Here is a 27,710-nt window from a genome sequence, read left to right as displayed (position 1 = left end):
GAGTCAAGATAACATTCACCAACAATATATGGTCCAAAACAACGTGGCCATGGATCTGATCAACAGTGTAACGGGTGTGGATGAGGAAGGTTGCTCTCGCCAACGTATTCTTACTTTTGCTGCTAAAAGGTATGTTATTTTCAGTTTTCACCATATTCTTCTCAAAGAAAACAGTGCTCCTTCTACATACTTTCCCATATTCGTTTACTTAGTGCTCCTTGATTCATATTACTTTACCCAAGTCACAACTTCAAAACATATGAAACCTCTTTTTTCTCCTATTTAAATATTTAAAATGTGCTTTAGTTTATGCTGATAATTGATTGTTTAGTGTAGATATATATAACAACAGTCCTTTTTCAAGCTCATTGAGGCTGTCCACGTGGACAGGAGGTTTAGGTGCGAACCCTTCGAAAAGAGACCCCAACTCTGATGTATTTTACTTATTTTGGAAACAAAAAACCTGCAACTGCAACACTACCTAATCTACCCTATCGTCTCAACACTCATCTTCTCGGTCGATAAACAAACTATTAATACAAATATTAGGGACAGTCAATCACACAAATATTTAGAAGTTTTGGTTTTTTGCAAGTTCCCAATTGAAAAACGAGGTTTGGGTTTAAGAAGTTAGGGTTTTGATTCAATCGAGGGTCTTCTTCATGAATTTCGCAAGGAATGAAGTCATCCATGAGGGTTTTGCTTTATCATCCATGTTTTTCAATTGAATTGAATTTGTTGTTGTTTATATCTGAAGCCTTATACTTATGATACCTCCTCCACAAACATGATTGCCAGCAACTGAACTTGCAATAATGTTGGGGAATGTCACCGTAAGTTATTATGGGATTCATCAATCTTGGCAATGAAGCTATTTTTCGCCAACGGTCATATTCAAATCGTTGTTCTAGGTTTGGAAACCTCAGTCGGGCTTATTTTTTAGTTATTTTTATTGGTTATTATCTATTGAAATTATTTGATTAGTTTACTTAATTGAGCAATGGCTTGAAGGCACGATTTTTTATTTTCAGTTATTATATAATGTCCAAAGGGTCCCTGCTTTTACTTTTAGATGAAATCAATATGTTTTTCTATACTCTCTACATGGGTGCTACGTTATATTTATACGGTTTCGGAAGTTAGAAAGCTTGAAGGATGTCCTGTTTTACTTTTCGTGCGAGTCAATATGTTTTTTCTATACTCTCTACATGGGTGCTACGTTATATTTATACGGTTTCGGAAGTTAGAAAGCTTGAAGGATTGAAACTATAGTTTAATATATTAGAGCTAGACAAATGAAAGGTGGTTACTGTGTTTTCTATTAGTATAATGTGAAGCTTGAGTACATCTATTCCTGCGATAAAGTACAATAATCACAAGACATAGATGCATTTATAAGAATTGGTGGTGCATATATAGGTTATTGATATAGTTTCTCAAGTTTTGGAACTTGATAGGTTGAGCTAGGGTATGGTAATATTAGGAACATGTTAAGTTGCTAAGTTGTTTGTATAGGTTATGAAATAAATAAATTTGGACTAATGCACTAGATTACATTGAATCTCTCACTATGCACATTAAGAAGTTAACATGTATGATCAACTTGAATTGATTCCACGGCTTCTTTCCCGAATGATTGTCAAAGTCTAATGTAAACAATATCCCTAGAAACTTTTGCTATTATTTTCTATCTTAGGAGATTTTGGTTGCCCAAGAAAACCTTTTGATTTTCTAAAAGTACATCCAGAAGTTTCTAATTTTCTTTTTTCCATCTTATGATAGCGTATATCAATTATTTGAATGGGTTCAAAACTTATTTTGTTACTGGTAGCTTATTGTATTGTGATTAATTAGGCCTTAGATATTTACATAACCAATCTATATTATATTGTTTTACCCTTGACCCTTTCTTTTGCAGCTGATCTGTTGCAACCGATAAGGTTTTAAGATGCAATTCTAAACTTCTTTTGTTAACGGTAGGTTACTGATTTATTATGTTGTAGCATTTCCCTTTTGTAGGCCAAATTATCTCTTTATCTAAATGGATGAATTTCAGATGCGAATATTATCTGTCATTGTCATTAAAACAATGGTGATGTGGTTTTTCTAATGTTTCTCTACTTCAGTCCTAATACACCTAAGTATGTAGTTCATTTTTTTTCCAAAGAGTGCACATTCATATAATTGTTTGAGTCATTCTATCGGTTATGTGGCTGGATTTTTTTTTCTTAGCTACGCCCAATTTCAGATATATATTGCCCACATTTGTTGTATTTGGTTCACTTTGATTACCTAGCTAGCTGTGCTAAGAAATTAGTTTCCATTCATACAAGTTTCTTCTTGCTTAGTTATTTTTATTCAATTATCTTTTTCAATAGAGTGCTTGCTTGGTGATTGCGCCTTTTAATATTTCAGCTTTTCTTGAGGAACTTAATTTTTTTTTTTTTGCATACAAAAAGTAATGATAGATTCATAATCTTATAATCCTATTTTATCCTTTGTTTTCCTTTTTTTTTATAAATGGAATAAATTTTATATATTTTTCTTCTCATGATTTTCTGTCATAATGTGGTTTTCAGGTAGTCAATACTAAGTCGATCTTGATCAATTGGTACACTTCAAAGCAATGGAAAGGAACCTAGCTTTCCTTGAGGTGATCCTTTAAGTCGTAAGTTACATATTAACTTGGTCCTTTATAATTAAACATTTCTCTTATTGTTATGTTAGAGTTTTTTGTTTCCTTAAGCTAATAAACATTGCTAAATTGTTATAAGATAGGTAAGATAGAGTTTGCTTATTTCTTGATAATCTATCGAGAAAATTCACTTTTTGGTCATTTTATTGATAAACACTACAAATTATAGTAATTTAAAAACCATAGCCTCGACTGAATAGATTTGCTAAAACAATATGTTACTTTTGCTAGAGGAATCATTGACGAATACCAAAATCAGTATTTTACACGCCTTTGACCTGAGACACCATATTACAAGTATAGTTTGTAAGCTACCATTGGAAGGCAGTGTTCTTCATGCTTAGATTTTTGTGTGCATATCTTGCAGTCAAGAAACCTACTATCTACAATTAATTTGAAAGGACATAATGGGAGCTTATTTCTACTCACGGAGGTGTTCCCTATCACCGCACCACTAATTTATGCTCTCTCAAGAAGGTTTTATTCCAAGAATGAAGATTGTAAATGCAAATGACCACGCAATTGCTTAGCCCGGGTAAATTTTGGTTTTTAAATGCATTACATTGATGACTCTTTATTTGTTGTAGTGATGTTTCCCCTGCCTTTTTCTGGATCATTTATATGTTTCTAAATTGCAAAACAAATCTCTGATGTTGTAACTGAGTCTAATACATGGGAGGTCATAAAAGCGAGTTTAATACCTTTTGCTTTGAGGTCAGTTGGTCTTTGTATAGGCATGCATCCAAATGAAGAGTTGGGTATTTATTAGTGGAGTGGACATTTGGTATTGTCAATAGCAGGTTGGGAAGGTTTTGATGCATGTACGCAAAAGTATTTTTTAAAGAAAATTGGTTATAGTTTTTGATATGATACTTTTGACCCCAAATAGTATTGATCAAGACAAATGATCACTGTTCTGGCTAAATAGTAGAAGAATGGGTACTGATTGGTTACGCATTTTAGCAATTTCCAGAATAAAAATTAGAAGAATGGGTGCATAACACCGTTAGCAAATTTTTAATTTGAGAATGTAGGTAATTGTCAAGAAGAGATAAGAAGGAGAAACTATTACTACATAAGATTTCTTTGAAATTCAATTCTATTGATCCATGGGGTGCAATGGCAAAGGAAGATTATGAAGTGTCGTTCTCATTCAATGCAAATGAATCAGGTCAGCTTTTTGAACCTATGAGTTTATGATAGACATTTAGCCCATGTTATTAAAATGCATTAAGTTAGGCCTATCATTTATTATTATTATTATTATTTTATTCTTTTTGTATATATGTAAAATGTTAAACACAATATTGTGGGATGTGTCCATTGCACCACCCATATGGTTTGGAGATGGTGGAAGGTATTAACTACTATATGTGGAAGTGGTTGACTCATGTTATTGAGTTTCAACATTATCTGCGGATACATCAGTTAGTGATCAAGAGCAATTCCATTAGAAGTATTAGGACTAGGAGGTACCCAACACCCAATAAATAAACCGTGCATTAATCATATACATTAAATAACTGTTAAAGAAGGCCCTTTGAACGGGGTTGAAAGCCCACGTAGGACGTTCTTTGATCAATCTAACTGCTTCATTTCAACAGTAGAAAATTAAGGTACCATAGCTCTTCAGAATTGATGTACTTGGCTTTCCATTGTTAGTCCTTATTGCCAAGAACCATATGGCCGGCTTGCTGCTTTTTGTACTTAACAAGGTTTAGATTGATGTAATTGGTTTCCAATTGTTAATCCTTATTGCTAAGAACCATATGGTCGCTACTGAAACTCTTAAAGATCCTTGGGTGGTTCTATATTCAACATTGACTCTATACAGTAGTATAAGGAGACTGTGCAATGTCCAGTGACCTATGAAACTTGGTGCATGAGCACATGAAACATTTATATGTTTTTACCAACTTGGGGTGGATTAAAGAGGTTGCTTGATTAACATTTCATCCATTAATAAGAATAGTTGCAAACCCAAGAGAAAGGATGCTTTTGAGTAAAAAACCTGATTTTGCGTTAGTGATTGGGATTCCCAACTTTTCTATATACAAACATCATAGTTGGATCCTGCTATGTACCTAAAGTACTAATTGTATTACCTATTTAGCGGGAAAAAAACTATATTACCAATGGATGAGGGAAGAAGGGGAACTTCCAAGTCTCTCTTCTTCCTACTTTTATTTGTTTTCTTCTTTGGTTTATTTGTTTTCTTCTTTGGTGTTTAGATTGATGGGCATCCCAACTACGAGGATGCTCTATCCAAAGCTATCTTATTTTTCAGGGCCAAAGGTCCGAAAACCTTCCCCGTGATCAAGAACTCACATGGAGGTCCAATTCCGAATATCCGATGGCTTGGCTGCACACGCATATCATCATTGTGTTGCTGTTTTTGTTTACTTCTCCCTTAGTAATATCATGCATTCAGTGCTTATTGCTTAAAATCACGAGTGCCATTCGGTGGTCAACAGACTACCTTCTCAAGTGTGGTACAGCTACTCCAAGCAAGCTTTATGTAGGAGTTGGTGATCCTAATGTTGATCACAAGTGTTGGAGCGCCGAGAGGACATGGACACAGTTCAAGTGTCTCTACTCTGTTTTCAGAGTCGCATTTGCAATACAGAGGTGCATATAGTGACTCACTTGGTTCAAATTGTACCCGCTTTTACTACTCATATTCGATACAAGGTAAGAAGTTTATATGTATTTAAAATATTTTGTCAATATTTATATCGGTAATTGTTTAAATTTTCATTCCACTAAAGGCATATGGTCTAAAAGAAAGAACTTTTAACATCAACATTTAGTAAAGGGGCACTAACTGAAAAAATGATCTTATTTCTATTACAAATGGTTAAAATCCCAACGTAAATAACAATATATTACCACTTTTCTTTGAAGCATAAACGATTATTCTTTTGTGGTTAACATTTTTGATTGTTTAAATTACCGTGGATGAGCTAATATGGGGAGCTGCTTTGCTGCTAAGGGCAACAAATGATGTTTCTTATCTCAATCTATTGAAATCATTAGGGGGTATTGACGGAACTGATATCTTCAATTGGGATAACAAATTTGCTGGAGGAAGTGTTCTTCTATCAAGAGTAAATTTCAAGAAAAATAGAAAAACATATCATACATACTGTTGTGATATGAAAGTGAAATGTGTCTTAATAGGAAGCTTGCTAAAGATTCATCGATCTAACAGTTTTCATATTTTTTTGATTGGATTTACCGAGCTTTGTTGAGTAAGGACAAGTCCTTTGGGCAATACAAACCGCAAAGTTTAAGATTTCATGTGCAAAATTCTACCAACTCTCCCTCCACAAGCACACAATACATCGAGGTATAAAAGGTCATTGCATTATCACAATTTGGAAACCGGATTGAACATCACCGATCTTTCGATACCACTAAAATGGTTCCAACAATTCAAAACTAATACAAGTTTGGCACTTAGAGACCAAAACAATGGAGCAAAAAAAATCGAAACAAGGTGTAATTATTGTTCTTCAAGAGAGAACATAGGCCCTTAAAACAAGTTATATGTAGTCCATTGCTCTTAGTAATTTCCATCCAATAACTAGCTAATGATAAAATAATCTGAATTGCAGGGGGTCTCATGTACAAATTAAGTCAAAGCAATCTTCAATATGTTACATCAATAACCTTCTTACTCGATACATATGCAAAATACATGCTCTCACAAGACTTAACTTTTAATTGTGGGAACATGTTGGTCACACCAAGCACCCTAAGGAACCTAGCAAAGAGGCAGGCATGTTGTACTTACATATGTTTGTGTATACGTAAAGAAGGCATACGCAAACGCCTGTATACATATTATTGGTACTTGGTGCATGAAGTTAAGACTAACCATTGTTATGTCATGTGCAAGTTGACTATATTCTTGGTGAGAACCCCTTAAGGATGTCATATATGGTAGGTTATGGACCAGACTTCCCACGGAGAATTCACCACAGGGGATCCTCTTTGCCCTCCTTAATAAGCCACCCACAAACTATAGGATACGATGGTGGATTTCATCCATTTTTCTATTCATCTAATCCTAATCCTAACATCTTGATTGGTGCTGTTGTCGGTGGTCCAGATCAGAATAACAAGTCAGTTTAAGTTTTAAAAAGTGGCACTTTGTCAATTTGCCTTTTGGGTTGTTGTTAGTGCTTATTTGGTAGATCTGGGAAGTGGGATCTTGCATTTTGTGGAATTAGAGTCCTTTGTTACAGAATCATAACTATTGGCCTTGAAAACCATCAAGCATTTAGTTGACAGAAGTACTGAATTCATCATTGATAGTGGTCTTGATGATGTTGTAGTTTAATATCTCACTTCTAATTTATAATATGATTATGTAACTTCTAATTTATAATATGATTATGTAGAAAGTTTTACACCAGACTCTTCGCGGTGTTGCTCAACATCAAGAGCTTTAGTAAACAGAATACTGGATTCAAACAATGGGGACAGCTCTAGGTGAGACAGGTAGTGAGATAACGTAATATAGCTCCCTGATCCGATACCTCGTTTCTTTCCTAGTTTAGTAAACAAAAACCCTTCTCCAAGTTTCTTATCCTATTCTAGCGCCTTTTTTTTCCCTCTTTTGGTAAAATCCTCCGCTGTCTACAGTGCGAGTTCAAAGCTGGAAGAATTTCTCCTTCTCTTCCTTTCTTTTGATTCTTCGGTAAAATCCTCCTCCGGGTACGAGAGAGTTCAGAGTCGACAAATCTTTTTTCCCTTCGGGTTTGATTTCTTGAGTTCGATGGCTTCGGTCCCAGTTGGATTCAATACAGGCCGACATCAAGTAAGGTTCTCAAGGTCTTCAGAGGTGGATGGAGCGGAAACATCTAGACAGGGAGAGCTCAGAAACAATAGAGCACCCACCAGAGACTCGTATGCTGATATAGCTCGAGGTAGGATGAAGCAAACTGTGAACATCTCTAATCTTCCACATCCAACACGCAAAGGAGATAAGCCGGCTATTACAATCTCCAGAGCTGCGGTGGAAAAAGGCATAGAAGCTTGTAAGTATGCTTTAATCACCAGGCTGGATGCAAGATCCCTGAACATAGACAACATCAGATCGGCAGTTAGCGCTGAGTGGGGATTGTCTGCTACATTCAAACTTTCACCCCTGGGGAAAGGATATGTCTTGTTCAGATTCTCTAATGAGGAAGACTATAATCGCATTTTCTTTGGTGGTCCTTGGTTTTTGCAGGGACAATTGGTTAGATTCACCAAATGGACACCTAACTTTAATATAGATACCCATAGACAAACATCTGCGTATGTGTGGGTTAAATTCCCAGGACTGCCTTTTGAGTACTGGGAAGTTGAAATACTCATGAGTATGGGACGAGGTCTTGGTTGTCCGATTCGTGTTGACTTGAACTCGTTGGAAAGAACGAATGGATATTATGCCGGCCCTCTGTTGATATAGACTTAGCCTCTCAATCCCGGATCAAATATTTGTAGAAGTGCCCCAACTAGGGATTGAGTTCCCGCAGAAAATCCAATTTGATCGATCCCTGTTCTCAGAATAACCGCAAGTGTGGGGGCACTTAGTCGCTGAATGTAGGAATACAGCTAAGGAACAAGCCTCAATGCCACAAACTACCACAGAGAATGCAAACAAGGAACAAGAAGGAGGCAATGAACCAGACGAACAGGAACCGCAGCTGGATAGGAATAGAATGTCCAGAAGCCAGAAAAGAAGACTAAAAAGAAGCAAGAGAGCACAGGAGTGGAGACCAAGAACGCCACCGCCACTAGTAACTCGATACCAAAACAAGCCTTATACAACCACCGATGTAGAAACTCAGGAAGAACAAGTGGAGGCTGGCCAGAATGCTCTGGAGAGCGAAGATATTCCGGGGAATGACAACTTGGATTCCTCGATGATAGTGTACACTGGACAACAGGAAGAAAGTAGGAACAGAGAAGCCCAAGGACAAGAAACAAATCATGTCGAACCTTGTTACTCGGTCATGGCACTAGAAGAGAGTCATATGTACAACCTGGAAGCAAGTAGATTCCATCTCTTGACAGCTATACAAGACTCTGAGGAATCAGAAATCTCGGAAGTGGAGACTGAAAGCATTTCCATGATCGTGTCCAGGTAGATAACAGAACAGCTGTTGAACCTGCTACACCGACGGTTGAAATACCATCTGGGGTTACAACTAGATCTGGGAAACAAGGTGGCAAGAGCAGAACTGATGTTGGTAAAGCGTAAGAACCAAGTCAAGAAATAACAATAGTGGTAAGAAGAGTAGGGGCAGACCTAAAGGCTCCAAGAACCGGAATCATAGATGATGACACCTATATGCTTCTGGAACGTTAGAGGTGCAAATGATGTTGCGAGAGCGAGAGAAATAAACAAGGTCAGAATAGAGAAAAAAATAAGCGTTTTTTGCTTGCTAGAAACCAAAGTTCGGCAAGACAGATATGACTACGTCAGAAACACATGCTGCCCTTTATGGGAGCACACGAATAACTACAGTAAAGATCCTTCTGGCCGTATTTGGATTTGCTGGGATCCGTACTTGATGGATATCAACAAGATAGCGAATCTGATCAGTTCATACACTGTAAGGGGAGATACAAACCCAATAATGAAGAGTTCTTTTTAACTGCAGTGTATGCCAGAAATTCCAAAAATCTCAGGCAGCTTTTATGGAGAGATTTAATTGACATAAAGAGTTCACTGAACTTGCCTTGGTGCGCAGCAGGAGATTTCAACAACATCACCAAAGCGAGGAACGAAAGGGTGGGCGTCCAATGCACCCAAGAGAAGCGGAGGATTTTGTGGACTGCCTGCTCAAAGCAGAACTAATTGACCTGAGATTCGGGGGCTTCTTCTACACATGGCACAACAAGGTGAAGGGCCAAGGCAGAATCATGAGCAAAATTGACCGATGTCTGGTGAACAAATATTTGGTAAAGGGTTTCCCTAATTCCAAAGCAGAATTTCTGCCTCACGGTGTTTCTGACCACTCGCCTATCCTCCTATCTTGGGATGACGCAGAGAGGAAGGCGACGCCTTTTAGATTCAAGAATTCTTGGCTTGAGCAGCCACAGTTCCACTCCATGCTGAAAGAAGTGTGGCAGAAACCTATTTTCTCCAACCCTATGTATGTTCTAATGCAAAAACTTAAGCTTCTGAAGGAGAGGATAAAGCCGTGGGCTAGGAATAACTTCTCAAACATCCATGGCAGAGTTCAGCAGGCCAGAGAGGACCTATATGACATCCAGAGACAGCTCCAATCAAAGCCATGGGACCCTTACCTGGGACAGAAGGAACATATAGCATTGCAAAGATATGGAGAACTGGCAGGTATGGAAATCTCTGAGATCAAAACCAAGCAAGATAGTGAATGGATGTTAGAAGGAGATAAATGCACAGCTTTCTTCTTTAAATCCTTAGAAGAAAAGAAGGCCAGAGCAGGGATATGGTCTCTCCAGAATGCTCAAGGGAATACTATCACTGGACACACGGCGGTGACCAAAACCATCATCGATTACTACACCTCTATACTAGGCACTGAGGCACCGGAGATAAGCGGAGAGAACTTCTTCAATCAGTTGCAAGTCCGAAACACCATCTCTGAACATATGAAGACTATCCTGGAAGAGGAGGTTACAAATACCGGTGAAGTCAAAAGCAAAGACTCTTTGAAATGAAGGAAAATACAGCTCCTGGGCCGGATGGGTTCACCCCCACTTTCTTTAAGAAGTGCTGGATTGTAGTTGGGCATGATTTCACTCTAGCTATCCTTAATGCCTTTCGCAAACGGATTTTTCCTAGAGGAATAAACGCCACTTTCTTATGTCTTATTCCTAAAGTCAATAATCCCAATGCAGTTGAAGACTTTAGGCCTATAGCCTTGTGTAATACTGTGTATAAATGTATCTCTAAGGTTATAGCAAATAGGATTAAGCTAGTTATTGATGATCCGATTCAAATTTAACCAATCGCCTTTCATTCCCGCGAGATCCATTCAAGACAACATTCTCGCTTTCCCATGAGCTCCTCCGAGGATATGACAGGAAGCATAGCACTCCTAGATGTACCATTAAATTGGACATTCGGAAAGCTTTTGATATGGTCAGTTGGGAGTCTATCAAGGCAATGATCAGGACCTTCGGATTTCCAGACAATATGTGTCAGTGGATCGAAATGTGCATTTCCTCCCCTTCCTATTCTGTCATGATTAATGGTGCGCCGGAAGGATATTTTAAGGGTGGCAGAGGTGTCAGACAAGGAGATCCATTATCTCCATATTTATTTGTCCTTGTTATGGAGATCCTGAGTTGTGTGATTCAAGACAGGCTCAACAATCGGCTTATCCAGTACCATTCCAAATGCAAAAAGGTGAAGCTGTCTCACTTGGCTTTCGCAGATGATGTTCTTCTGTTCTGTAAGGGTGAGGGTGCGTCCATGCAAGCCATGAAAGACTGTCTGGAAATTTTTGGAAAGGCTACTGGGTTACAGATCAACAAGCACAAGACAACTCTACTTGTGGGAGGTTTAAATGACCAAGAGGCGAGTGCTCTGGCTAACATTTTAGAGGTTGACTTGATCAAACCCCCAGTGAAATACCTCGGCCTTCCCCTCATCTCCGCCCGATTGGGTATCAAGGAATGCCAACCTCTGGTAGAGAAGATCACACGCAAGATTACCAATTGGAAATCAAGAGTTTTATCTCATGCGGTCGACACAGTGATAAAAGTCCATCCCGCTATCATTTCACACATATTGGGCAAGAACCTTCATTCCGCCCAAGACGATTCTCGAGCAAGTGGAAAGTATTTGTGCAAAATTCCTTTGACCGCACAAATAATAGAAAAGGGTTGCACCAAAGAAGCCGGAGCCGCGCTTTGTCAATCAAAGGAAGAAGGTGGGCTGGGAATTATGAATGTTCATAGATGGAACGCGGGAGCGATTGTGGGCTGATTTTCAAAATAATCTCTAAAGAAGACACCATCCGGGTAGATTGGATTTGGAAACAACACATCAAGTCCAACTTTTTTGGACTATGAGAGTGCCTCGAGACCGCTCGACATGGCGAAGTATTTTGAATAATAGAACCACAGCCAAGAAACTCATCGATATTCCATTGCAAAGGGGAAGAAACGCCTGGCGTGTATCGACATTTGGTGCTCAAGATCACCGCTACTCGAAGACACTGAAGCAAAGGCAGAATGGGATTTTCCACTAGATGCTAAGGTCAGTGTTATCATTTCTAATGGGGAATGGACTGATGCAGTCAATCAGATGCAATCTCAAACCTTAAAGGCGGTGATCCAAGAGGTGGACATCAACAAACATCTCGCCACGCATCATATAGTGTGGACACCGCGACTCGAAAGTGGACACCATTCACCTCACACACGCTGCACGTGCACCGCCACCGTGAGAAGGGAAAGATGAGATGGCATAAGTTGGTGTGGGGTAAGTGGGTGATGCCTAGACACTCTTTCTCTACATGGCAGCTGTTCTCCCAAAGTCTTCCCACCCAGACGGACTTCATTACCGTGAAAATCCTCCAAACTTCGGGTTCTTTGCCTATATGCAACAATAGCCGCCAATTCTCGTGGCATTTGTTTTTGAATGTGTATACTCGAGGAAGTCATAGCTAGAGTCAAGCGACTGCTTCGGCATCAGCCACGAGATAACCGCCACGACAAATAGGGAGTGGTCGCCTATCCTTCGTGATTTGCAAAGAGGAGGAGCTAGGGGAGATCTACAAGGTCTTTTTCTGTGCAAAGAAGCCGCATACCTATGGAAGGAAAGGAACGATAGAAGATTTCAAAGATGCTGCCGGGACAGCCCAAAACCTTTATGAGAAGATGATGCGAGACACAAGGAATTACCTGCAAGTCTTAAGGCCCGGCAGTCAAGGATACTGCAAGAGTTAGAATTGCTTTGTGAGCTTAACATCGACCCCAAATATATGATACAAAGGCAAGTAGAATGTGTATGGAGGGGTCCAAATGGCAGGAAAGTGAAGGCCAATACCGATGGTGCGATGAAGCGAAGGGGAGCGGGGACATGGCGGAGTTATCGAGACAAAGAGGGTCATGTGTTAGCAGGATTCAGATGGCATGGAGGCATGGCGCCGGTGCTATTTCGTGAAATCAAAGCTATCAACATATGCCTACCTGAGATGTATCGCAAAGGCTATAAGGAAGTGGAGGTCGAATCGACTCTCTGAGAGCTGTGAATGCCATCAACAAGTTGGAGAAACCTCCTTGGTTCTGCATGGACATGATCAAAGCTATAGATATGAAACGATCGGAGTTCACTTTTCTATCCTTCTCCCATGTCTATAGAGAAGTGAACCGAGCAGCGGACTACTTAGCTTCACATCATGATGCAACTAATTTTGTTGTACAGTTTGTCCCTCCACTAGATCATAGACTACAATGTATTGTAAATGAGGATGTAAGTGGACAAATATATGTACGAAACGGTTGAATCAATACAGGTGGGGGTCTGCCTAACCCTAGCTTAATTTTTAAAAACAAAAAAGTCTTTATGCCCGTTTTTATTCCTAATGATTTGTTCTCATTAATTGACATCAGAAAGTTGAGATTGATAACTTCTAAATTTGCTAATTGTATATTTATGTTTAGTTTTTTGTGATTCAACTCTGCGTTATGATATTTTAGACAAACTAATGAAGATTCCAAAAGTAAGTTGCTGAGGAGTGCATAGAATATATCAAATTGTAATAAACACATTGTATTAATGTGTAACTAAAGGTTTATATTCGTAGTTAACATCGATCAAATTCTTCCAATTCTCTCCTTTTTATTAGTAGCAAACTTTGTGACACCTTTGCGACCGTTGAAATCAAACAGTTAAATGTTTGATGATTAATTACTATTGTAAATCGCAGATTCTTTACCTTTGTGTTATGTTAAGTTCTTTTACCTTTTGTTTTGTTTGTGTTAGTTAGCAAATTGGCATTAAGTTGAAAATCACATAAATGGGGTTTTCTATGGGTACTCAGAATCTCGCCAGTTCTTTATCTTTGCAGTATGTTCTCTAAGCCATTGTGATCATGTTATTATTTTCACTAATTCATGGTGTCATGAGTTTTATGGGGTTGTAGTTTGACAATCACCTTCTTGGCTTTTTATTGGCATTTGGAGTCATAAGAAAATATATAGTTGAATTTTAGAACTTTAGACCAATCACAACATTAAAAATTAAAAACAAATAACCGAAATAACCAAATCTTAATTAAGCATTGCAGCATTAGCATATAGTATGCCCTTAAACTAACTTTCTCATTTTGATTCCTATGCATCTATTTATATATCTAGCTTAGCTAACTTGTCATATATCTCTTTGATAGCCCGAGCTTCAAAAGGCGTTAGACTTCTAGGCAACAATGCATTTTCTAGGTGGACCGAGGAGTGAAAGTAAGTCTTCATGGACAAGGTGGAGGCGGTTGGGTCTACTCAAAATGGGTGCATTGGTGAAAGCCTACAGGCTAGGTTCCCTTTGAGGTTGATGAGCATTCTGACAATCAGTAAGCCTTCGTGTGAGTTTGCCTTAACCCTCTAAATATTTCAAAAAAAAAAAAAAACAATGCATTTTCATTAATCAGGCATAACTAGAGAGATTAACTTATTCCTATATCTAAATATACTACTCTGTCATAAATGGAATGATAATCCCATATATGAGTTTCTGTAGTACAATATATGTTGTAAAAGTAGATCGATTCTCAATCTTTGTTTTTTAAGCAATTGTAGTTCAATGTATGCGTAATCCAGGTTAACCCATGGCAAAAAAGATGTATATGCCACCAACATGGACATGAAGATAGAAGACCAGCGATGCTTACATATTTGCTTTTTTCAATGCATAAATGCCCTTGGTCTCCATAAACTATTGCTCAGAACTCAAATTTGTGTACAACTAATTTAACTCTAATGCTATGAGGATGAGAAGGCAGATTGTAGCACTTCTTGAGGTACATAATGAATATGGTGTAGGGATTATAAATAGGATAAAGACACAGTCGCTTGATAAAATGATCCAATTGCAACAACAGACCCATTAAAGTAGAAAACATAACAAGAGCTTTAAGCCTAACAAGAGCTTTAATTGAATGGAGAGTTTGGAGTCTTTCAAAAACTAAAAAGGATACTCCTTATATATTATAAGTATACAAGAAAGACAACAAGATTTCATCAGAAAGAAACTAATCTATTTATTCATTCCTAAATTCAATATATATGTAATATGTCGTATGTATTGATTTAAAAAAAAAAAATTTACATTGTATGATAAATTCAAATAAGATTATGTTAATGATAATTAATTAATGAACCAATAATAATTGAGCCTTTTCTAATCAATATCATTAAACACAACCCGTTCGTAGGACGGGTTCGAAATATATATACAGCCCCGCTCTTAAGCGGATGTACTTAAACGGACTTTATCTAAATATTGAAATCTCACGAAATAAAATCCACGGTCTCTCAAAACCCAAAATCTCTTTCTCGGTCTTTCTCTCTTTTATTCTCTCTCCCATCTCTTTCGTTAGAACACTCCTCTCCCTCCTAGCACTCTCTTATAGCAAGTCCTAAACAAAAAGAGACAGGCACAACACAAGTTTTGTCGTTATTGAAATTCTTTAAACTTATTCTCTCTTTCTTTTATCACATTCGTTTTCCTGATTCAGCGTGAAACTAAGAAAGTTTTTATCAATTATAGGGACTTGGAAGTATCATATCAATGTTATTTATTATTCTTTGAGAAATTGCATCAAACTTAGGGCAACTCGTGTATCAAAATCAAGAAGTTGAACCTTAGTTTTCAATAATGTTTTGGATGCCATGTGTATTTGTTTATATCAGATTTGCACGCCAGATCGGTGTCTTGTTGATTGGAGGCATGCTCCTGTTGTGTGGTCTATTTATACTCTACTAGGTTGACCAAGATGATGCAAGACATAGCTTTGGACATGCTGGAGGTATCTTTTATATTCAATCTTGCATTGCATTACTTTAAAGTTCTAAGAGAATAATGTATGTTAAAAACTCAGGCATGAAAGTGCTTATAATATAGAATTGATCATATAATTGACTGGATTTTCGACAGGTTTCCTTTGCCCATTTGTTCCACTCCTCCCCATTGTGTGCATTCTTGTTAATGTCTATTTAATGATAAATCTTGGGTGAGTACTTTCTATTCTCCGGTCGTGTGTTGTTTTAATTTATTTTCTTCTCTTCCTGTAGATGTGTAGCAAGCGTCCTTCATTTTCCATGAATGTTTTGGATTTAGTACCGTGTTGTACCCTACCAATTAGTAAGGTCTAATCTCATGTAAACTTCTAAAACATTTCTCCTAAACTCAGGGCTGGCACATGGATTCGTGTTTCCATCTGGATGATAATTGGAATATTTTTCTATCTATTGTATGGAAGAACCCACACTCACTCCGAAATGCAGCTTATGTGACAACTTCTCTACCGAGGAGATCTGAAACTCTTCGAACATTTGGCCTAATAATATAATGAATACATTTCAGAGTGCTAAATCTTGGTAGTCACATTGTTACCAGGCTTGTCATATATGAATACACATTTATATTTAGCGGGGTTGAATGACTTGATCTTGTTTTTATAGCAATTCTTCGGTAGGATGTTTGAAATTATCTGCTACTCGAAAAGATGTTAATTATTTTCTCTGTTTGATATATGCATTGAGATGTGTTCTCTTCGCGCAATTTATGGAATACTTGGGTTTTGTTGGCAGAATGGGATCATCAAGGCCGCCCGCACATTCCAAGTCCATTGCAACGGGTTGTTGGCCTTCTAGCAACAAGTCAAGTTCTAGGTTCCCTCTGAGTTCTTTTGGGCTTCCGCCACCAGCAGCAGCAGTGCATACATCTTCTCATTATCATCCCCCGCAAGTTCAGCGAGGACCACTAGGTGCTTGTGGTCGAAAGTGGGAGGTGCAAGTAACTTGCATAATCGTCTTAGAGCCGCAGCCTAACCGTTACGCCCGGGTTGCAAGATCACCACCACGCCCGTGCACTGTTCAACTCCAAGCACCCGGATCATCTTTTCCAATGATTTTCAACGGGCATAGGGGGGTAAATACAAAGACACATGTTGCAAGATCTAATGTCTTGAACAATTGCCATCGGATCAGAATTGGAGGCCTGCTAGTCGAATGAGAGGAACTCTATCTAGTCGGGCTTATTCTCTGCTCTTAGCCAATATATGGTTCAAACCAACTCAATCGATTCAAGCCGCATCACCACCACCACATCAAATACGCCACCTTTTAGTGTTTCTCGGCAACTCCGGATACTCATTTCCAACAACATTAATTCCCATGGATCTTCACAAAGAGGCTCGAAAAAAGGATTTGGAGGTGCTGCGAGCCGGACAGGGCTTCATCCCTAGTCATCCTCTACCTGTAGTCCTTTGTATGGATGTGCAAATTTTTGTCAGCTGTAGATTGTAGGGTCAATTCAGTTAACAACTTGTAAAGTTTTTGGATTTGGAGGTAGTGATTAGTCTAGTGATTGTAAGTGTTTTTTTGGTAAAGTTGGGAAAAATATTTGTTCTGTATCCTGTGATCTATCTTCATGGAGCTTTGTTTCAATGATTTACATGATTTCTAGAATAATAGCTTCTAAGTTTCATGGCTTAATTTTTCTGGTATTACAAACACCAATAGCTTCTTAGAATTTGAAAAGATGGTGCTTATACCTACAAAGAAGAAATACAATGTTTCAGTTTGGAAGTCGAGTTTGATGTATCAGAAAATGGCTGCTCTATCCAAATTTCATTGTCTAGTATGTGAAATTTGTAATTCAGATGGAATTCAATATGTGAACCAAGCAAAACCATACATTGGCTTAAGTAACCGGGTTGATAATAGATATAAGAAGCCTTCTTCCTAGCTGAAGTCTTGAACAAATCTGCAATTCACTTTCGTCAACAACAGTCAACAGTTCAGAGACTTCGGACTTTTTGAAACCGAATTAAAGTAGCTGGACAAGATAGTTCATAGAAACAACAAAGGCACAAAGCAATATGAGTATTAAGTAGCCGACAGCGCCAAACTATTATTTAAATTCATCAAGTATGTAACATATAAAGTATAAAGTGGTTGAAATGTTTGTAGTAAATACATTGGATTACAAAAAATAAAGAAATGTTAACAACAAGATGTAGCGTGATGAAGCAGTCGCAATCCCTTAATTCCCTTTCTTGTTTCTTCAAGATGTTAACAACCCTCATAGAATCCGAGGCCACTTCAACCTTCAATAGTTGTAGCTTCTGACACCCTTGCAGACCAGAAGTTCGTGATATATGACAGACCTTGGACTACTAGCAAAACAGAAAGCAAAAGATAAAAAGGGAACTGAAGCACCTCTGCTCGCTTAACATTTATAACATATGATGACCTACGAAATTTACCTGGCTCGGATACTGGAGATGTTAATGGAAATTAAAAAATGTTGGATATGTTATGGAAATTAAAAAAAGAAATCCAAAATGTGACGATTGTGATAAAAGATTCAGATTACCTGGCAAGAACTTCAAACATGTCAGACAAAACATATCTTGCTTTTCTGCTCTACCTCCTAACCAAAAAACTGAAATGCTTGTAGGTGTTCACTTGTGCAGAAAACTACAAATGCCAAATAATAAACACTGTTAAAGATAGATATAAAAAAACTGGTTGCCTCGGACGGTAATAATTTTCCTAACGAGAGTTGGGCCTCCTTCAGAGTAAAGTTCGTAATCAATGATCACTTGAAAATTGAAATGGTATCAAAGTTTGATGTCAGGACTCAGGAACCATTATGAGGAGGGCATAAGGGAAGTAGGGAACCCCATCTCCATATCCATTTTCTTTCAAATTGCCGATGCTCAAGCCTCAAGTAGGTCATGAAACACAGTGCAAACAAGTTAATATAACAGGATGATAAATATGTCAGGCTTAAAAAAATATCTTTAATGAAAAAAAACTAATAGATCATGATTTTTCTTTCATCAAATGCAAGATTGAATATAAAAGATACCTCCAGCATGTCCAAAGCTATGTCTTGCATCATCTTGGTCAACCCAGTAGAGTATAAATAGACCACACAACAGTAGCATGCCTCCAACTGCGCACACTGATACGCGTGCAAATCTGATATAAACAAATACACATGGCATCCAAAACATTATTGAAAACTAAGGTTCAACTTCTTGATTTTGATACACGAGTTGCCCTAAGTTTGATGCAATTTCTCAAAGAATAATAAATAACATTGATATGATACTTCCAAGTCCCTATAATTGATAAAAACTTTCTTAGTTTCATGCTGAATTAGGAAAACGAATGTGATAAAAGAAAGAGAGAATAAGTTTAAAGAATTTCAATAACGACAAAACTTGTGTTGTGCCTCTCTCTTTTTGTTTAGCACTTGCTATAAGAGAGTGCTAGGAGGGAGAGGAGTGTTCTAACGAAAGAGACGGGAGAGAGAATAAAAGAGAGAAAGACCGAGAAAGAGATTTTGGGTTTTGAGAGACCGTGGATTTTATTTCGTGAGATTTCAATATTTAGATAAAGTCCGTTTAAGTACATCCGCTTAAGAGCGGGGCTGTATATATATATAAGCCCGTTATATGAATTCTACCTTAAATGAACTCCATTACCAAAAGGTAGTTTTCTCTATCTACTTACAAAAAATCAGCCCAAACAAAAATGTTTAACCCTTTTAAAAGTTGTTTTGAAATTTGAAAAATTTGGACTGTTGGATAATTTTATAATATTGTAAGCGAATTTTGATACGTCTAGATATCTTCAAATGTGTTGATTTTTTTTTCCTAAAAATGATCTATATTGTGGAAAGAACATCTCCACAAAAAATCAGCATATAATTCATTGTTTTTCATTGTGGAGTTTCTTCGGAGTTTGTATAAGTGCAGTTCATATAACGGGCAGGATATATATATACTATTTTCTCAATGTTTGATGGTATTCAATTGAATATATACCTTGGCCCCTACCTAAGTCCGTCCCGGGTTATTTGGGTATGTTTGACTAGGGAAACAATTGTTGAACCTAGCCTTTTCAGTTGTATAGGGATAGTTTTAGTATCACTCGCTTTGTGACCAACATTTGCCTATTGTTTCAAGAATTGATTGATGTGAACCAAGCACGTTTCTTTTCGATAAACTTACATGTGAACTAGGGGTGTCGGTGCCGACGAATATAAAAAATAGTATCTGTATCTGATTTTTAATATCCAAATCAAATAATCAAATATCGGATAATGTATATCCCATCTGAAAAATATTATTAATTAAAATTTTATTTGCTTTGATTAATTTATTTTTATCATTATAAAACATATAGTATAAATAAATATATTTTCATTTTAGTACTACTTTTCTGTTATTATAATTTTATGTCATTAGTTTATTAATTTTTATTATAAAAGCAAATAAATTAAAATTCATAATAAATATAAGTTTTTCGGATCGAATGATATAGCTATATCGAGAATCTGAAATCCGAAATTTTCAAATAATATCCAATTTTTCAAAACTTGGTTTTGAATTTTCAAATATCCACATAGCCTCCTAATGTAAAACCAACCAAACACATGCAACCTATATGACTTGGGAGATATGTAAATTAGCTTTCATTATAACTGAAAATGTGAGGCACAGATATGTCGAACCCTACCCCACAACAACGATAGATGGCGCCAAAAGCTGCCAACGGCGTAGCATACTATAATGAAGGGTTATTGTAAAGGACTTAAGTTCTTCAACGTTTAGGACCAAAGTTCGGCCCTAAACAGACTTCGGACCACACATTTGGTTTTTTGTTTCTTTTTAAAATTTGCTGAGGACTGTTTTTGTGAAGTTGCTAACGTGGAAAATAAATATGTGGTATGGAACCACTTAGAGGCGGACTTCGGTCCTAAGTACCGAGGACCGAAGCTTTTCTCCATAATGAAGCGCCCAAAAAATCTCCGTTTCTTGTTCTTCGAGATCTGAATGGAAACCGAATTAAATTTCAGGATCGCATATCGCACCTAACCCACGGAAGCCAACTCCTTTTTATTTGTTACCATGTACCCAAGGACCAAGGTAAAACTGGGGCGCCTAAGCATAGGTTTGTTCTTATCCAAGAGATGCAAGGAATTGAGGCTGGATTACAAGCGGCGAAATCATTGACACAACATCTGATAGTCAATTCAGATTCTGCACGAGCTATTAATATCATCAATGGTATCGAGTCTACTCCATGGAATTGCCAATATCTGCTACCAACCATTAAAGGCCATTGTGGTTCTTTCAGGAGCATTGTTTTCCAACATATCTATAGAGAAGGTAATAGAGTAGCGGACTATGTAACAAATTAAGCTATGTAATATGGATGTAAGAAGCACAATGTACTATATAGGACCTATAGAAGAGAGGTTGTCTATTATTTTGAAAGAAGATGCGGAAGGAGTGATGTATAATAGAGTTTAGTAATACAGGTTTGGGTCTGCCTAGCCCATAAATACTCTAAATGAATATAGCATTCTAGAATGCTAGAGGGGTAAGAAGAAGTCATCCTTTTTCTTACATAGTAGATATTATTAAGTCTAATAAACCAGATATTATTGGTCTTGCTGAACCTTTAATTCTCCCACCCAACAGTACTCCTTTGGTATTTACTGGGTTAGGGTACAATACAATGTTTTTGCACAATAACACTGTGGATAGGATTGGAAATATATGGGTAATGTGGAAGGATGGTCTTGCAGTGAATTTGGTGAACCTCTCTCATCAACAAATCACTGTTCAAATCAATCAAACTCTTATTACTTTTGTACATGCTAGCTCTTACTATGGCAGGCTGAATTTAATGTTATGGGATGAATTAAATAGAATAAATGTTGGGAATCTTGCCCGGCTATTGCGGCGATTTCAATGTGGTTACTTGCACTATCCGAAAGAAAGGGGTGGGGACTTCCTTGCCGAAGTTCTTTGTGAATGAGTTTGTGAAGTTCATAAATGACAATGCTCTCTTGGACTCTACTACTTTGGGCTATGAATTCTCCTACTGCAATAAGAGGCTTGGGGCACCAAGAATTATAGTCAGATTCCTAAGACTTTTATCAAATATAAGGGTTTGTAGAAACCCTTGGCATTCGCACCCAGATGGTGGAATGATTTAGCAAATACAGATTATTCGCTAATATGTTGAACAAATAAACTCGTGTCGTTGATAAACATTACCTTGCCACCCATCAGGTACTAAATTGAAATACACGAGTTATTTGGACGAAAGAACCGACGCTTACAACTATCTCTCCAAATAAAAGAGCGTTACTGTCACACCCCGAATTTCGACAGAATTCGGAAAAACATTATTTGTCCCCGACTCTTCGATCTCCGGGTGTGACGACTCTCCCACTTCCAAAAGCCCATAAACAGTTTTAAAATATGCGGATAATTAAAACCAATAGAAATTTTAACTTAAACAAAGTCCTCTTCATTATAAAACAATTTACAAATGAAAAAGCAAATAACCTTATCTCAACTGAAAATCTATATCACCTCAAGAGAAAACAAAACGTATCCGGAGATGTAACGCTAATGCAAACCACAAGCAGCAGCCACTCTTCTTCAACACTAAACCTGTCAAAACTTATCAACTATGTTCATTGAATGAACACACCCGATAAAACAAACATGCATATCGGGTTGAAGATTATAAACAATGCCGTGTGAATAGCCCTAAAATACAACATATAATTATACAAATATATACACAGTCCATAAGGCAGTTAGTTCCTCCACCGAGGCGCTTTAACTTCCAACGACTAATATAACATCCTTAAGTTCAATAATCTAGGCGGTAGTTCCTCCACCGGTAAATTTAACTTCCAACAACTAATACAACATACCATAATGCATAATAAAAGGCATTTAGTTCCTCCAATGGCGAGGCTTTTAGGTTCTAACTAAAATACTAACCAGCCAAATCATATACAATCATCTATCTAAAGATATATCATTTACCAACATATTACCATAATTATATTAATTAAGGTTTTCTTTATGCGTCCCTAAAATCACGCCGTGTATCTATGTCTTTACCTAGTTTCCACGGCTACCACAATCGCAAAACCCAACGCCGAACATGTACATCCACATGCCTCCCTTACATAATGAGCCACTCCGGCGTAACCACCCCCCGGGATGCCGCGACACCGTAAATCCTCACACGGAAGCCAAATCTATGTAAGCAAGAACGCCACTATTCGCATAAAAAATATTAGCGATCATCGTTCTATTTTGCGAAACGGAATAATCAAGCCACTATTCGCCACTCGCCGGAGGGGCCATTTCAAACTTTAAAGCGCCGCGGAAGCCCGGCCATTCAAAATTTTAACCAAAAGCGCCGGAAGGGCCAATCACATGAGTTGTGGTAGTCGGGTTCTAGGATTTTCGTTCGTAATTTATTCAGTGTCATACATCTATGACTCATAAACATTTCTACTATATCACGTGCAGGTCAATTACCTTATTGCACTAAGCCACAATCTCTAGAAATACCTCAATATATCTCATAACCATATTTCATACTTTCACGTGCCAATATCTTATTGACTACACCACACTCCCCCGTGGCAATATTCACCAATGCTATATTAGCATCTCACATATAAAATAATGGAGTGTAAATACATTTCTCCAAGATATTGCATTAATACAACTATCCTAGCACATTATATCATGTCACAATGCTTCAACGTATCACATCCATTATAACGTATTAGGAATATAATATCTCATAACATCTCAATATCGTCACGTGTCAAAAATACACAATATCAATGTCAAATCTTTATTAGATAATGACAACCAAAGTTATCTGAAGCTTCCACAAAGATTTTTATTACTACATATGTCCATATAATATACAACATAAAACGTGAGTACAATTAAACAATCCATACCCACAATCAAAGCCCAATATGCTTTTACACACTACTCACGTCAAATCTAAATTAGATAATTTACCAACCAAGTTATACAATATCCGACAAGATTTTTTTATTACTATATATATCCATATAAACAAACATATGAAAAACTGGAAAAGTCAACATCCACAGTCAACGGTCAACAGTCAAAGTCAACGGTCAAAGGTCAACACCTCATGGTCAAGGTCAAACTCAATATGCCATGGTCAAAGTCAAACTGTCATCGTCAAAGTCAAAGGTGAAAGTCAACCGTCCATGGTCAAAGTCAAACTGTCAAAGTCAAAGTCAAACTGTCATAGTCAAAGTCAAAGGTGAAAGTCAACCGTCTATGGTCAAAGGTCAAAGTCAACCATCAAAGTCAACGGTCGATGGTCAAAGTCAAACTGTCCTAGTCAAAGTCAAACTGTCCAAGTCAAAGTCAAACTGTCGTTTCCGTGTTCGACAGGTTCAGGGTCATAGCCATGGTTCATGGCTAAGGACAAAGGTGTATGGCTCATGGGCTCATGACCACGGTCATGGTTCGGACCCAACTGGCCAAGCCCAAACCTTAAAACCCGAAAGTCTAAAAGTCCACTTATTTATTCTACCTGACCCAATTGGATCTATTTTAAGTCCTATGGACCGCCTCGCATAATATTAAACGGGCCCAAAATTTTAATTAGTTTGGCCCAAATCCTAATAGAACTTCGCCCCCACAACTAACACTAAACCTGAAATTTCGGTCCAACCACTATTGAAATTTCGCCAAGCCAATAAAACATTTCGCCCACAACTTAACTAAAAATCGGGCCAACAAGAAATAGAAATTTGGCCCCAAAGAACTTAAACATTTCGCCCACCAATGACCACTAAAGGCCCAAACCCCGTGCCCAAAATTAAAATAGTCATCTTCCTCCTCCAAAGAACTCTCTCCACCACCACCCCATTTCAGCCAAGGCCATCCAACCCACTCCTCACCGGTATCGCCCCATCCCCAATGGTTTGACTCCATATGGAAAACCCAATCTTCCCATACTAACAAATCACGATTTTTCACCTCCAAAACTAGATCTAAAAGCTTTATCACGCCATTAATGGCCGGCCTCAAGCTTCCAACAGCCCACTCAACCCCCACTCACCTCCAACAATACACTCAACACAACAAAGCGAACAACACAACCACTAAACCAAAAAACAGCCCAACCCCAAAGAGCTCGAGAATGGCGTCCGGCGCCATTGACGCTTTGAGAGCTTCCAACAAGGTACCCAAACTTCAATCCCGGCGTCCATCAACCAATTTCAACCAACAAAATACCCCAAAACCCAACAACATAATATGATGGCCGTAGATTCATGGTCGGCGCCCCATGAACAAAGCTCCAAAGAGTTTTGAACCTGCTTCTAACAGTTTCAAACTCATATACCCCCAACATCGATCCACAAATCGCCGGGTTTTGATCCCCATTAACAAACAAAGCCACAAGAAATCAAAAAAGAGTGTAAAAGAAAATAAGGAAAACTCGCCGATTTACGAATGGGGCTTTAATCGCCTAACGGCCATAAAGCTTCGTCGACCACGGTAAATTCGAAGTTTCAACATATTTTAATTCAATTTTAATACCGACAGTTTTATCAATATATAAAAAGAAAATCTATACACGATATACTGAAAATCAGAATCCGTGATATAGCAAAATAGCTACTCACCGTCTCAATGCGAGCTCCTACTTAATCCTCGTCGTCCGAACCGTCGCTCTCCACCTCCGAAATCCAAATTTTCATGCTCGCCTCCATTTTAATATATTTTATTATTTTATGAACCCTATTTTCTAGAAAAGTGTTTATATACTTGGGTCCCAAACCCAAGCCCAACACCGACCACTCGGCCCAAAACTGGGCCCACGTATCCCGAGTCCGGTCCGGCGAATTTTGGAAATAAATAATTTAATTAAATTAATAAAATAGAAAAATACGTATTAAAAAAATACGGGCGTTACAGTTACCTTATTATGACATTACTTGAATGTAACAGAAAATGAGTCGTTTAAAGTTAGATACTCAAGACTTTATGTTGGGTCTTTTTAAGTCAGATTCGAGACTAGGTATGTGGGGTCTTTTTACGTCAGATTCCCCTACACTATGCACACCCCCAAACAGGATGAAACTGGGGTGTCATATTTCTATATCAACTATTAGGTAATAGTTGAAAGATTTTGGGGTTTAGCGAGTACCCCCCTAAAAAATGGTATTTTTACACTCCTGTGTCAAGAAAAAATTGCATTAGAAAGTGTCCTTCATGAAGCTTAGATTTGGAAAATAGGACAACTAGCATTTTGAAGATGTTCGGTTGAAAGATTGGTCTCAATAACGGAAATGATTGATTTATCTCTTGTATGCAAGGGTAAAAGTTTGTTACGCTTAGGTATGTCTACATTTTGAGTTACTGAGATGGTAGAAAATTTAAGCATGTAGGAGACTCCCTTAAAGTATAGTCAAATACCCGATATAAAAGCATGTTTTCAAAGTTCATTATTTTGGCAAAATTATTAAGTATTCATAAAAAAATGAATTTTAATCATGCTCGTTAATTCTAAACAGGCTGTCATATCATTTCCAAAATAGACTAAGATTGATTTTCTTTTGAATAGCCTAAAAATGTTTGGAAATTGCATATAACCCGTTGACAGGAGATTCAAGGGAGAGATAAAAGATAACGTACATGCCCAAGTTGTGCTTACACACACTTGGGTCGAAGATAACTTGAGTGGTCATTGACCTGTTGACAGTTCGGGGTCAATGCCACTCACCTGTTATTTAGAAAATTATTACATACAAATAGAAACCCACAAGCCAAGCGGAAATGGTGGCACAAGGCCAATAAGTTACAATTTGGTGCCTTCGAGGGCCTAATTACACGAATATATTTAAAAATAAAAACAAACAACTAAATTAGTTACACGAGTTAAAAAAAATCTATAACTAAATATTTAACACTTACTTAAGTAATTTTTATTTTTATTTTTATTTTTTAGGCGTGGTGCTAGGGCAAATGGAAATTAGTGTCCACAGTCCATATGCTTTCGGCACAATCAAACGTGGGATTAGGCATTAGGTGCAGTCCCCAAGTCATTTAGTCCAAAGTCCGTTTGGTTGTTAAGCGTAAGTCCTAAGCACACACACACAATATTATTATTGATTTATTTACTATTTACTATTTACATATTATTATTATTATTATTATTATTATTTTATTTTATTTTATTTCTTTTTTATTATTATTTCTTTTTCATCTTAATTGCTTCGGATAGGTGCAACCACAAAGTTAACACTCACAACTACCCACGTAGACTTTTAGTATTGCTTCGGTCACCTGTTCAACATTATCACCGCCACTATAACTTCAACAAACCCAACTAGTTTCATCATCATAGCAAGCAATCGCCACCTTCACGGTCAAGTGTTTCGCCGACGCCAAACAATGTTCTACTCCAGATCCACGAATCCAACACCCGCCTCCTCAATACTCAAACATCACCACCTTTCAACGTGACCTCCAACTTCCAAAGACTAACCGACCGTCTCCTTCCTCGGGCATCGATACCCACAACAAGCAGCTACCAATCAATTTTAACCAACCATCTTAACGTCCAACTCGCCACCAACCGCCACCCCCACAATACAACATTTACTAGCACGGACATCACCACCACTACACATTTACAGGCACCCATCTCGACATCAACCAACACTATGATCACAACCAACAAGTGGCAACAACAACCACCGCCTCCTTCATCACGATCGCGAACACCGCCAAAGACCTTCCATCAATGCATCCCAACAACTAGAACCAACAGCCGTCACCACCATCACCTCCTCCAATTTTCAGCACCAAAATAGCACCACCACCGCCGCTTCTCACACTTCAACTTCAACAACCACCCAAACAAAGACCTTCTTCGTCACCAACAACCATCAGCATCA

General features: G+C 37.8%; 1 protein-coding gene, 1 long non-coding RNA gene and 1 pseudogene across 2 annotated transcripts; all 3 read left to right on the top strand.

Annotated features, from left to right (window-relative positions):
• The first annotated feature begins 3,367 nt into the window (after nucleotides 1-3,367).
• On the top strand, nucleotides 3,368-7,019 carry LOC147506663 (endoglucanase 3-like; annotated as a pseudogene).
• Nucleotides 7,020-7,478: 459 nt separating this feature from the next.
• On the top strand, nucleotides 7,479-8,156 carry LOC147506662 (uncharacterized). The gene has a single exon (XM_086605811.1). The coding sequence runs from the start codon at nucleotides 7,479-7,481 to the stop codon at nucleotides 8,154-8,156; it is 678 nt and encodes a 225-aa protein (XP_086461937.1).
• Nucleotides 8,157-15,627: 7,471 nt separating this feature from the next.
• Nucleotides 15,628-16,195, top strand: LOC147506661 (uncharacterized). Its single transcript, XR_015220844.1, has 3 exons — nucleotides 15,628-15,714; nucleotides 15,843-15,918; nucleotides 16,099-16,195. It is a non-coding gene; the product is annotated as an uncharacterized LOC147506661 (long non-coding RNA).
• The last annotated feature ends 11,515 nt before the right edge of the window (nucleotides 16,196-27,710 follow it).

The sequence above is a fragment of the Coptis chinensis genome, chromosome 4, assembly GCF_015680905.1.
Source record: "Coptis chinensis isolate HL-2020 chromosome 4, ASM1568090v1, whole genome shotgun sequence".
Lineage (NCBI taxonomy): Eukaryota > Viridiplantae > Streptophyta > Magnoliopsida > Ranunculales > Ranunculaceae > Coptis > Coptis chinensis.
This window is presented reverse-complemented; position numbering and strand designations above follow the sequence as displayed.